Below are 13,683 nucleotides of genomic sequence, written 5' to 3'. Positions count from 1 at the left end.
GCAGTGAATAAAGATCCTGTGGCGCTGCTGCCTAGATCAAGTCGTTCGAATGCAATATTTGCTGAGGAATAGACCTCTTTTGCGTTTGAAAAGATTAAATGAAAAAAAAGTTGGTTTAACTAGGTGTACCCAACTGGTGTCGGTTAGAACGAAATAGGAGTGAGTGGCACGGTTAAGCGATTATCATGGTAATCAAGAAGAAGAGGCAAAAGAAGGTAGGTTACGTTAGATAGGCTGCTCTTAAAAATAGTTCACTTGGCGGCCACAGAGGACGATTATGGAATACAAAAAAGATTCTCCCAATGTGGAGGTAAACGCTTTTAAGATAACTTGAGCTTTCGCCGAACGCAAACAGCCCTTTCAGAGAGACCGATGTTTGTATTTGAAAAACTGGTTTCGCAGAAATCTGAAGAACATTCTTTGCAGTTTGGTGCATTCTCAGAGAAAGTTTTGAATGGACTCTACCTCCTCCCCATCTCTACAATTCCTACTGCTATAGGAGGACCCCGAATCTGGCGGCCATATGACCAATAGTTTAGTCTCCCGTTGGTGTTCCCTGGTGAAACCTTCGTCTTTGAAAGCCTCAGTGATGTGGTAGTGAATATTTTTATTCCTCACTCATCACCAAGATATGGTTCCGCTTCCAAATGAGTTTAGTGAAATATTTTGAGAAATTGTTGCAGAATTATTCCAAATTGTGAAATTTTATTAATCAGTGAAGAAAATTAAAGAAATAATTATATTTGCATAAATAGTGCTGTTTTCAGAATTTGGGCGTGATTCTTCTCGTTTTAAACCTAGATTATTAAAATTGTTTTCCTTTTTTTAGGCTAAAAGAATACGGGAAGTATACAGGGTTACCGGTAAAGTCGTCCTAGATATTTAAGATTATTGAAAGGATAGTAAAAAAAGCATACTACAAGGTGGCGCAAATTAAATACCCTATCGAAAGATTTTTCCATAATATTAGACACTTGTGAACTAGACAGCTGAGGCAAACAAACAGATAAGGAATGGAGCGCTTAAAGGTCAAAATAAGGATTTCCATCATTCAAACAAATTTTTGTTTGGTAAAAAAGTTATTCAAAAACAAAATAAAAAAAAAGTTATTAAAACAACCGATTTTAATGATGTGAAGCAAGAAATACCTATGCACTTAAAATCGTTCATTCAAAACTTTATTAAGCAGCTTTTAATTGTAACAGCGGCTTGGTTCGAATTTGATCAATGATTTTAATTAACTGACACACCCTTTCAATAAAAAATAGAATAATAATAGGTCACTTGAACGAACATTAAAAAAAAATGGACGTAGGCAAAAAAAAAAATTTAAAAAAAAAAGTACATTAAATAAAAAAAAAATATTTTTTTAAAATAATGATAATATTTTTTTTAAATAATCTATAAGTTTATATTTAGGACGATGTATTATACCAAATTAATCACAAATGACTTAAGAAATAATGCCTTCAAGTATCTGGGATGACTTTTCCAATAACCCTGTAATAAGTTCGCCTGAAATTAGAATTTTTTGCTTGTTTATTTTGTGTTCAATGAAATTTCGGATGACATTTCGAGTCAATGATTTGCTGTGATAAAGTTAGTCATCAAAACAATTGCAAATCTACCATAAGAGACTACCATAAATAAAAACAGAGTGAAAGCAAAAAGCTTTGAAAACTAACTGAAAAAGGGTTATTTGCGTAACGCAGACACGCCTACAGTGACTCATCATTCAAAGCCCAGAGCAATGAAATTCAAGTAAGAAATATGCGTGAAAACGTATCTTCTTTACCTCATACGCGTATATGTATTTGTAAGTACGTACGTACAATCTGTAGGTAACTTCGCACAAAAAAGGAAAAGAGTACACAGCATCACTCAAAAGGCTTTTACGCGTGTCTAATTTATGCGATTTTTATACAATAAAAGTGCGGCAATACTGCTGAGCGGCACATCAATCGAACGCGCACACAACATGACTTGACAGCAAATCGCAGGTGGTAAGCTGGCAAGGTGGCAAAGTGGCCAAGCGGTAGCTGCAAACAAATCGCTTTTGATGACCAACACTTTTCAGCCGCTGGGAAAACAAAAAGCGAAGCATAGTGATGCGACGCGCATTGTTTACCCGACACCCGCCCTCGTATATGGTACATGCAATGCCGCATAGGCAAATCAAGTGCCCGCCTGATGGACACTCCATGAGCACAGGTGTCGAACACTGTTCATTCAGTAAGTAGGCAGAGGGGTTAGGCTAACGAATATATGTGTGAATGTGCGCGTACCTCATTTTCGAACGTCGGTTATAAAAAGAGATAAAAGGATTTTTTTTTCTGTTGAGATGTGACGCGTTGATGTTTTTCCCACTCCAACTACAATATGTATAACTCCGCCAACACTTCATTTTGATAGGTTAATTGAATGGCGCAGCAAGAACTGAGAGTTAATCGACGCTTTCAACAGCTTACTGCCCCTCCACTTGACGCATGACTTACATTCATGAAGCCAAATAAATGTATGTACGTATGTGCTCACACTCAAGTGTATATCAACAAAAGCAGCAGGCAGCCAGGAGCAGCAGCTGCAACTACTGTGCGGGCAGCAAGTGCCTGCTCGCTTTTGCTGCTTCGATGATCTTTTCATCGACGTTCACATCAATCGCCGACTATAACAACAACTTAATCATTATCATCATCATCCTCCTCATTGCCATCAAATCCATCAGTAACAGTGGCAGTGGCAGTGGCAGCGGCAGCGGCAGCGGCAGCATCCGCACCAATAAAATGTTCGGCTGGATCCGCTCAATTGACGTTTGAATGATGGGTGTCAGTCAATTGTCAGTTGGATGAGTTTATTATGCCGATTGCGGACTCTTTTGCAAAATTCACTTTGCTGATAAATAAACAAAGGTAAGAATACGTATATGTAAAATACCCAAGCGTAAAGGAATTCGAATTTATGGGTATTTTGTTTGTTTTCACTGATTTTTATGCTTTTATAGTCGATTAAACGATAAGTGACTTATACTCGTGGCTGGTAAAGTGCTTCAAAGCTGGTAAGGCGGCATTTATTTTATTTTTCTTAAATGGAGTTAGGTTTTATTAGTATATGGCATTTGAAATCATGGAATTTAAAGCAAACATCTCATCACCAAGCTCGTATTGAATAAATTTACGGAGATATGGAACTTGAACTGAAAAATTATAGTAAGGGAAACTAGGACCTATGAAAGTTATTATTAATAGTTGAGCGGCACTTTTAGCCTTTTGAAAGCAACCAATAATGTTGAGATAATCGCCATTGGCACGTATGGAAATCATTCCCAGAAGACTTTCAGAGAATATAGAAAAAAACTTTGTTAAAGGTTATATTTTACTCTACACTCTACCAAAGATGTCTGGAAAGGAAAGAAAAGTAAGAAAAAGAAGAAAAAAGATAAGAAGAAAAAATAAAAGAAAAAAAAAGAATAGAAAAGAAAAGAAAAGAAAAGAAAAGAAAAGAAAAGAAAAGAAAAGAAAAGAAAAGAAAAGAAAAGAAAAGAAAAGAAAAGAAAAGAAAAGAAAAGAAAAGAAAAGAAAAGAAAAGAAAAGAAAAGAAAAGAAAAGAAAAGAAAAGAAAAGAAAAGAAAAGAAAAGAAAAGAAAAGAAAAGAAAAGAAAAGAAAAAAAAGAAAAAAAGAAAAAAAAAGAAAATAAAAGGAAAGAGGAAATAAAGTGAAAACGAAAAGAAACGAAAAGAAATGTACGAGAAAACCCTGCGTTAATTAACAAAAGGGCATGAATCTATTGACAAGTTTTAACAATATTTGAAAATATAATTTATTTACTTACAAAAACCATATACAGGGTTGCCCATATTCGACAGACCCATCTGGCAACCCTGTATGTTTTGACAGAGACGTCAGATCGCTTAATGACATACCGCGTTGGAAGCGTCAGTCCAAGCAGATTTTTACCATGGAACAGTACACGCCACGTTGGAATTTACATTCAACAAAAGAAGTCAATTGTGAAAAGAAGAAGAAGAAGAAAAGAAGAAAATTGTGATGCCAATTATTCGTTGAAAGCGTATGAGGCTGTTCTGGTTTCAACAAGCGCTCTGCTACACACAGCTCGCACCACAATCGATTTTTTGAAGAAATTGCTTCCTCGTCGTTTGATGTCGATAAATGGCGATTTTGACTGCCCACCGCGTTCGCCCGATTTAACGCCACCTGACGTCTTGTGGGGATATTTAAAATCAAAGGTTTATATTAATCAGCCAAAGACTATAGAAGAGCTCAAGAACAACAACTATGGAAAATGCTGCAAAACGGGCACAATACGCCGTACAGGCTCAAGGCGGCCATTTGAGAGAAATCACATTCAAAAAATGATGTCAACAAATCTACTTAAACCAAATAAAATAATTATTATCGTCAACATCAAAAAAATTGTGTTGTTCTTTGATAAAAAAAAAAAACACATGGGTCCGTCGAATATGGGCAACCCAGTAAATACAGGCTTCAAACTTTGAGCAGATGTAGAAAAAACTCAACAAATGCAACAAAAATTTTCAGTATTCAGGGTTGGTGTCTATTAAATTTTAATCTAGTATACACCAAGTTCGAAGTACAATGTGGCGCAAAATTAATCACGCTATCTGAAGCTTTAAAATTTTTGCAAAATGCATCTTCCGCCAATTATATATGAGACGCTTGCAAATAAGACAGCTGTAATATACAAGCAGGCAAGGAATAGAGCGCTTACAGGTCAATATAAATATGTCTATCACTCAAAAACATGTTTTACTTAGTAGAAAAATTTATTAAAAAAAAAAATTGGATGATTAATTTTGCTCCACCCTGTAGCTCAAAAATCCTGTTGATTTTTCACAACTTTTTTTGCTGGCGGGTTTGTGCATTTGCTCCATATAACGCACGCTCTACATTATCGACATGCCAGAAAAAAAATTTCAAAAATCAACGCAATTTTCGAGCCTCAGAAACTTGGACTTTATTAGACCAAAGTACGTTAGACTAGGGATTTTAAAAAATAATCGATTTTTGCTTTAATCGATTTTTTTCTTATTATCGATTTTTTGTAGTCGATTTTATTAAAGGCGAAAATCGATTTTTAATAAATCGATTATATGAATTACACATTTTAAATCGATTTTTGTAAATAGTGCCATCTGTGCGACGGATGATAAAATGGATAAGTAAGCTAACGAATGTGAACAAGTCGATAAAAATCAGTGCCATCTTTACGTACAAATATGTAATGAATTGTGATCCTGCCTTTATTTATTTCTTGGAAGCTTTGAAGTGTCGAAATAAATATTGGTTTAACCATAAAAATGTCTTCCGCTGCTAAAACACCCAGAAGCTGCTGGCGCAAGTATTTTACAATAAGGAAGGAAAATGCAACCGCAAAATGTAAATACTGCCCAAAAGAGTTAAAAACATGCAATAACACTACAAACTTGAAACAGCACATGGAAAGAAAACATTCTGATGTCTTACAAGCTGACGAGGTAAAACTCATTATTTGATGTAATAGTTATTATTTAAAATATTTTAAATTATATTTTGTTTTTATTTTTATCACCGCAGAATTCACATGAAGTTGATGTCCAGGATACTACCAATTTGAGGCATAATGATTCATTGGTGCATTCGCCATTGACAGACACTGAGGTTTCGTCGTTAACTCCAAAACGGGCTAGATCAACTATCGGAGCGGCTTTTTCAAGAATTTCAGCATATGCCTCAGATGGAGAAAAAAAATAAACAAATAACAAACAGCATCGCAGAAATGATATGCCGGGACAGTCTTCCTTACAATATGGTGGAAGGAACAGGATTCAAAAAGCTAATGAAAACTATCGTTCCTTTGTACAAGGTTCCATGTCGTAAAACTATCACAGATCTCATTGATACTAAATATGACGAAAAAAAGACCCTTATTAAACAAAAATTACGGTCTGTTAAAAACGTCTATCTTACAATAGATGAATGGAAGGATATGCAGTTAAGAAGTTTTTTAGGCGTGACTGTTCACTTTATAGAAAATTTTGAAATGAAATCGGTGAATATCGCATGTGAACCGCTTCATGACAATCATACAGGCGAATATTTATCGGAGATGGTTCTTAATGTTTGTGAAGATTGGGGTTTGTCGCATGACAAAATTGTGAGTGTTACTACAGACAATGGCGCTAACATGGTTAAAGCTATTGAGATTACTTTCGGCAGAGCAAAACATATTCGATGCCTAGCACATACGTTGAATCTAGTAGTTGAAAATTCTCTGAGTTCCTCTGATGTTAAACTTTTTTTGGATAAAGTACGAAAAATCATAACTTGGTTCCACCAAAGTGGTGTAGGCGCTGAAGAATTGCGACAGATGCAAATGCAGGAAAGCGTTGTTGAAGGAAAATTGAAGCATTTGGTCGGAGATGTGTCTACAAGATGGAACTCACAATTATTTATGGTTGAACGTTTTGTGTTAATGAGCAGCACAATTGGATCTATTTTAATAAACCATCCGAATGCACCCCAAATGCTTCAAGCAAACGAAATCGTTGTGCTCAAAGAAATTGGAAAAGTTTTAAAGCCTTTTCACAATGTTACCGAAGAAATGAGCGCTGAAAAATATGTGACAGCTAGTAAAGCTATACCTATTATCAAGTGCTTGAGAACTTTGTTAGACGCTATACCGATAAGCAGTGATTTGGCCAATCAATTCAAATATTCATTGCAAACAGAACTAAAAAAAAGATTTGAAAACATACAGAAAGTTCACCTTTTCTCAGTCGCAACGTTTTTGGATCCTAGATTCAAAAAAATTCATTTAGATGAGCCATTATCTTTGTCAAAAACAATTAATTATACCAACCGATGCCTAAGTTTAAATACTAGGAATGATGATACTATACTGGTGACCGATTTTGAATCATCTGTTTCATCACAAGTTGCCAGCGACGATCAAGATATATGGCAGGTACACCATAACAAAATAATGGCTGCTAATACGTCAATGAAAAAAAATACAGAGATAGATTTATATATCGCAGCGCCATTATCAAATCTTAAAGTAGACCCTCTCGATGTATGGAGAAGTTCTGAGGGAACTTTTCCAAAATTAACAGACTTAGCTTTGAAACACCTCTCAGTGATGGCCACTTCTGCACCAGCTGAAAGATTATTTTCGAAGGCTGGGAATATTGTCAGAAAAACTCGAAACCGTATTTTAGGAAAGCGACTACCAAAACTATTATTTTTAAACTCTTTGACTGAAGATTTATGGCAATAATTTTTTAAGTTTCTGATAAATTTTGATTTGAGGTTTGGAGGAAGCTTCCTTTTCTTTTTTAATGCTCATACCCAACAATTCTCGTTATATTTAATACTTAAATTAATCGTTTAATTTTATTTTGATTCTAGTCGAATGTTAATTGATACAAAACATTTGTGGCAATTATTTAATTGAATTTTTTTATTACTTAAACTAAAAGCTTGAAGATAGCTTTCTTTTATTTTCTTAGTTTTGTTTGTTATATTGCTATATTTTGTACTCTTATAGTTTTGTATTATTTTTACTGCAATAAAATATTTAAGAGTACTAAAAAATGTATATATGTATCATTAATTTGAATATGTATTTATAATCTTAAAGTCGTCCTTTTAGATATTTTTTCATACTTATATATCAAATATGCATTTTTCGTATTAAAAAATCGAAATATCCACAAAAATCGATTATTCCCTCAAAAATCGATTTTTTATAAATCGATTTATCTTGAAACGAAAAAAAATCGATTATTAAATGATCGATTTTTTCGACTCGAGGTCACATCCCTACGTTAGACTGTAAAAATGTTCACCAGAAATTTTTCTAAAAATTCTGCCTAAAAAGTCATGAAAAATTTGTTGATTTTTTGTTTTTAATTTGCAAAAAGTTTCGAACTTGGATGTATATGGTTTTTTGCAGGAGAATGATTTTCATAAAAAAATGTTAAAATTGAACGAGAAACAAATAAAGTATCAAAACTTGTTAATATTGTCCTGTGCTATAGTTACTTAATGCAGTGTATTCTGACAAGGCAATTTATAGATCGGAATTTCGTTATAGCTCATGAACTGGCAACATTGCATCGTTCATAAATCTAGAAAAAGAGGATCTTCTTCAGTAGAAGTTTGAAGTCGATAATACGTTTGGTTTGTGTTTTGTGTTTGTTTTTTGGAGGCACATTTTGCAGTTGCGTCGGGAAAATAAAAGAAAATCGATCTGCGAGGATTTATTTATTTGGCATTCAAATCGACGGCAGAGATTGGATGCTAATCACTGATGATGAGAGCGGGATATTTAAAACCAGTGTGACAGCGAGAATCGAAAGTAAAGTCAGTAGTGTGTAAAGGAAAAAAGGTCAAGGGGAGCGAAGATGTCAAAGTGGTGACTGTGGGTCGTGATAATATCATTCGACATCAAAGACACAACTCATCGTGCGCGTACCATATTCCTGCTGAATAAACTGGTTCTGGACAGTTCTACGTTGGCGCTCTGTAGGGGCGATGGGTAAGCACTTTTCTTGTATCTCGAACTTGCCGGTAATGACTGAATCTTCCTCTATGACAATGGCCGGGTCTATAACTCACACATTGTACTAGAGTTATTGACGAAAAATGGAGTTTTTTTATTTCCCAATACGAAGTTACAATTCAAATGAACTCGTCAATTGCGGCCACTTAATTGCTTTTTAAATGGGTTAATTTTGGAGGTTTCACGGCGCTATTCTTTATCGTGGTATCATAACCTTCCCCAAGGATAAACTGAGAATGCTTACCGGCATTCCCACCGGCCACTGCAGACTGCGTAGTCATCTGCACATGATCGGTATATGGTCCACTGATTCTTGTCGTTTCTGCGATGAATCCCCGGAGACTTCAATGCACTTTCTCCTTGAATACAGCTCTGCAGCCAGAAGAAAGACACAGACACTCAATCCAACCCAGCTTGAGTTTGATAAGGGAGCTGGGTCTGGATGCGTGGAGGGCACAAAATACCAGAATGTCGAAGTGCAAGCATCGAAGTACTCGTAATCTAAAGTTACACTATTTTTACTATGATTCGTAACTTAATTTTCTTGGGTATTGTTAATAACTGGTTTTTCTTCTTCTCGATTGGCAGGACTACCTCTTAAGCGATGTTCAAAATTATTGTGGTTTAACAAATTCCCAAAACTTTATTGCTACATCTTGCCCTTCGTAGCAATGGGAATAATTAATGTAAAATTTTAGTTTCTAGCAGAAAGGTTTTCATCAAGTAGAAATATTTCAATTAGCTTAAAGCTGAACAATATGCTATAAATTCGCATTGCTTTGATTTTTTCTCTTAATTTTTCTACGCCCCATCCTTACTCGCCCTTCATCGTTAAATTAGAAAATAAACTCCAATTACTTTAAAATTCCATTTCTCATATGCAGTTCCAGTTCGACAAATCACCCACTCCTGCACAACAAATCTACAATCCGAAAGATAAATTTGAGAATACCCGCAAATGAAAGCCACGTGACCTTTGACACATTAGTGTCAGTTGTTGGACGAAGCGTTGAGACAAAAGCGAAGGTGGGGCGAAATGGCAACGGGGTTGAAACTTGTATCCGCTACAGTTGTGGCTAGCCTGCGTATTTCTGTGGCGTCACAGGGACTGCGCAATTTACGCAATTGTCGTAAAATTAAAGTGCATCCGCTTGGTTGGCCACTTTAAATTTGAAAAATTTGCCCAGAATCTTGCACGCTTTTCAAAAACACTAACCAAGCATATCACACACTAAACAATACAGAAAAGCAACAAGGACCAACAACTAGAATGATGAGAGGGTGCGGCATATGGCTGATTGCGTGCGTCTATTTCTCTGCCAGTGGGATTGTGAGTGCGAGTGTGGGTGCTAGTGCGTGAGCGCAAAGATGTGTTGACTAAAGCGCTGATGATGATTATGATGAGGTTGTGATACTGAAGCGGGTGGTAATTGCACACAAGCACACACATTCACACATACATATACATATATTCATATATATTAGTAAATTTGTAAGAGAATCAATTTTATTCGTATACGTTTCATGGGGCGTTCTTTGTTGACTATAATAAATTATAAAATGAAACTAATGACAACAGCTTTTCTGTTGATTACGAGCGAGACAATTGAAAATGCGCAAAAAGCGTTTGCACTGATTTAAAATTTCACTTCATTCGAAAGTCAGCTAGCGGAGGATAGAGAAGCTATAATGAACATAGGACACACGCTGCGTTGAGAACAGATTGCTTGTTGAATATCTCTAATCTGTATGATTGTGATGTGTGGTGGCTGGCATGAACGAGCGGAAGGATGTAATTTGGTTTAGACGGTAGTGGCTTGTGGAGGTGAGTTGGTGGATATGCGAGCATGTGAGTATGTGAATATGTGAGTGAGGAAAGGCGGCAGGCAGTGTGTGATAGTCTACATTTCTATTCATTGCAAGGCGGTGAGTTAAAGTTCAATCTAGAAGTCAATTGCATAGTTCACGGGAGTCAAATGCGGAAGATTACTTTACGCATGTATGCATGTGTGCGTTATAAAATTAGGAGTCATTACTGACATTGAGCACGTGCTATGGGAATACAAATTACAATTGCCACTGTCCGCGACATGTCTAATTGCTCTGATAATAAGTAGAATTTTTTTAAAATAAATTTCAGGTTAGGCAAAAATTTCTTACGCGCAAGTCTCTATACATTGAAGCAGTTTGTATATATCTGTGTATTCATTTATTTATTATAAGAACAAATTATAAATATTGTAGTACTTTGAGCGTAGTATGATTACCACTACCTTCATATATTTATATAGGCTCCTTTAACTCCTATCTGGAGCATAGGACGCCAACTACGCAAGGTCTGCTTAGTAACATTGTCGTTGCTCTTTCTCAGCGTGTGGCCGATTCAGTGCCATTGCCTTTGCCGTATTTCGGTTGCTACATTCACCTGTGAGACTATCCTCAACAAATCGGCATTGGTTATTTTTCGCGGCTAGAAAATTCGCATTCAAAGACAACCGTTGATAAATGCTTGCAGTCGTTTCGTGATTGTCGCTGTGACTTTCTAGGCGGTGCAGCCATACAGAAGTACTGACTTAACACTGGAATTAAGTGAATATGCACAGCGGTGTTACTGTTTTGCCACAGTGGAGCTAGAATGCCGAAGGTCGACTTTACTTTACTAATTCTGCATTCAACATCCACTTCAGTACCATCGTCTGTCGAAACCATGCAGCCAAGGTAGCCAAATCGATCAATGTTACTCCGATACAGTGCTATTAAGGTATAGTAATTTTGATTTCTCAACATTTATTTTAAGGACGGTTGCTTTTAACTTCTTCTGCATGGCTTGAGTTAGTAACTTCGAGCCGAAAAGCTATCCCAGGCACTTGAAAAAGGTATTATTAATCTGCCACTCAAAGCCTTTCTGTTGATTTTCCTTGCTTGACGTCTCGATGACTAGGAGAAACAGGATTGGAAACAGAATGCAACCTTACCGCACACCGCTGAGCACTTGGAAAGGACTCAACAGCTTGCCTGTGTGAAGGACATGGCAACTGTAGCTTTCATTTAGAAGTGAAACAAGTTTTTCAGTGATATGTCTACTACGCAGTGCAGCCTAGATGGTCTCCCGCTTTACGCTATCAAATTCTTTTTCAGGCCTTCAACTCTCTGGTAATTGAGGTATTAATTATTCCAATAATTTTGCTTACAAAATCAATTTTTAATTTTTGTACATTTCGTGGTTTGAGTAATATCAAATGAAACTTTCAAATAGCGAAAACTGTGTAAAGCTCTTTGGACAACTATCTGCCCCCTCTGTCATCAGCACGGAAGTGAAGCAAGGCGATTTACTTGCCCCAACTTTATTGCCTGAATGGCACTCTAATGGTATAGGCATTGCAAATTCTAGTCTTCGCGAATGACATCGATTTCATAGGCAGGAGTATTGCAGCTTTGAAAAAGGAAGCCAGAGGCATGGGCCTCTGCATAAACGAATCAAAAACAAAATAAATATGCCACACCGATCGGCAGTTACACTTTTGAGCGGGTGGCGTTGTTCAAATATCTTGAGTCTAATATCCCAGCGTGCGCAATTACCAAACAAGAAGTTAGTACATTGCTCCAGTTGTGGAACGTGGCCTTCTTTTCGCTATACAAAGTTGTTGTTTCCTCGTTTCTTTCTAAGCGAACGAAGCTGAAACTCTATAAAACAACAATTAGACCTTGCATTACTTATGCTTCCGAAATATGGGAGATGCGTAAGGAGGATGAAGAAAAGCTTAATACCTGTAGAATACATTTTTGAGCTAAAAATTCTACCCCGCATCCTTGGACCGGTGCGCATAGATCACATCAACTATCGTTTATATTACGACGATGGATACCTAGCTGAGCTAAACGACTTCAAAATCGCCGACTATATCAAGCTTAAGCATTTTAAGTGGGCTGGACATGTTCTGAGGGTGGACCCCAACGAAATTGCAAAGAAGATCTGCAATAATAAGCCGTATGTGTCTCATAAAAGGGGTCGCCCAAAGAAAACCTGGATTGACATTGGAGTTGATGACGACGCCAAGACCTTTGACAAGAAGACAAGACAAGACTGAAAAACTGGAGGACGCCCGCAAAGGATCGAGATTCTTGGTCGAAGCTATGAAAGAAGGCTAAGGTTTAACCCGGATCGTTACTCCAACTATGATAATGATGGTTTGAGTAATTCTATAAGGTTAGTGCTATTGAGGTATATCTGTCTAATTGTGTGTAAAGAATTTACATGTTGTTAAGCGTTAATCGAGCTTTGCATCATATATAAAATAACACATTTCGTTTTTTATGTTATTATAACTTTCATTTAAAAAAAGTTAAGCAACTTTGTTTATTTTTATATTACCTTTATTTTTAGCTACTTTTTGGAAAAATGATCAAGTAGTTCATGAAAAATTAAAAAACTTCATAACTAGAGTTTTTGTATTATTTTTGATATGAATTTTTGTGCTGTCATGCACCGCATTTGCGGCTCGATTTTCATATTTGTGTTGCTTTTTATTTTTTGCAGTGCATCTTTCGAATATATTTATTTTTAAACGATGGTATTTATAAAGTTATTAGGAATAAGGGGGTGCTCACTCTTGTTGGGCAACCTTTCTGCCGGTTATGCTTGAAAGAACATTTCCACGTATCCTTCGCTATGACGATATGCTTACCCAGCGCGGCCAAAGAGATGAAGAAAAATGCTTCAAACGGCTCTCAACATTCTACAAATCTTGTGATTCTATTGTATTTCGTTAATAAATTCCATCGAAACCGGACTGATGAGATTCGAAATAGCTGCTATTTATTTGCAAGTATATTAATGTGTAGAAAAAATAGTCATATTTGGAAAAAAGAGAATTGGCAATCCTGAGAAGAATCAAAGAGAACGCGTTTTTCTAGGCTTAGTAGATTTAGTTCATGAACTGAAAGAGAAAAATATGACCATAGTCCCCTTTTTTTGATTCCACAGCCATGACAAGAAACTATTTGAATTATTTGACAACACGCTGAGTTGTTAAAATAATCCTTGGATAATGGCGGTATTTGCCAGCATAATCGAGATTTCCGTGTTAAATATATTATATATC

The 13,683-nt window shown here is 36.2% G+C and overlaps 1 protein-coding gene across 1 annotated transcript; it reads left to right on the top strand.

Moving 5' to 3' along the window:
• Positions 1-5,312: 5,312 nt before the first annotated feature.
• On the top strand, positions 5,313-9,543 carry LOC129238208 (uncharacterized). Its single transcript, XM_054873250.1, has 3 exons — positions 5,313-5,513; positions 5,593-5,649; positions 9,466-9,543. Exons 1-3 carry the CDS (start codon positions 5,337-5,339, stop codon positions 9,541-9,543), a joined length of 312 nt encoding a protein of 103 aa, XP_054729225.1. The 5' UTR covers positions 5,313-5,336.
• The last annotated feature ends 4,140 nt before the right edge of the window (positions 9,544-13,683 follow it).

The sequence above is a fragment of the Anastrepha obliqua genome, chromosome 2 (genome assembly GCF_027943255.1).
Source record: "Anastrepha obliqua isolate idAnaObli1 chromosome 2, idAnaObli1_1.0, whole genome shotgun sequence".
Lineage (NCBI taxonomy): Eukaryota > Metazoa > Arthropoda > Insecta > Diptera > Tephritidae > Anastrepha > Anastrepha obliqua.
This window is presented reverse-complemented; position numbering and strand designations above follow the sequence as displayed.

Coding starts and splice junctions, on each gene's coding strand:
- LOC129238208 (XM_054873250.1), top strand. CDS start 5,337: ATGTCTTCCGCTGCTAAAACACCCAGAAGCTGCTGGCGCAAGTATTTT. Junction 5,514..5,592: donor ATGTCTTACAAGCTGACGAG/GTAAAACTCATT, acceptor TTATCACCGCAG/AATTCACATGAAGTTGATGT. Junction 5,650..9,465: donor TGAGGCATAATGATTCATTG/GTGCATTCGCCA, acceptor TCTCATATGCAG/TTCCAGTTCGACAAATCACC.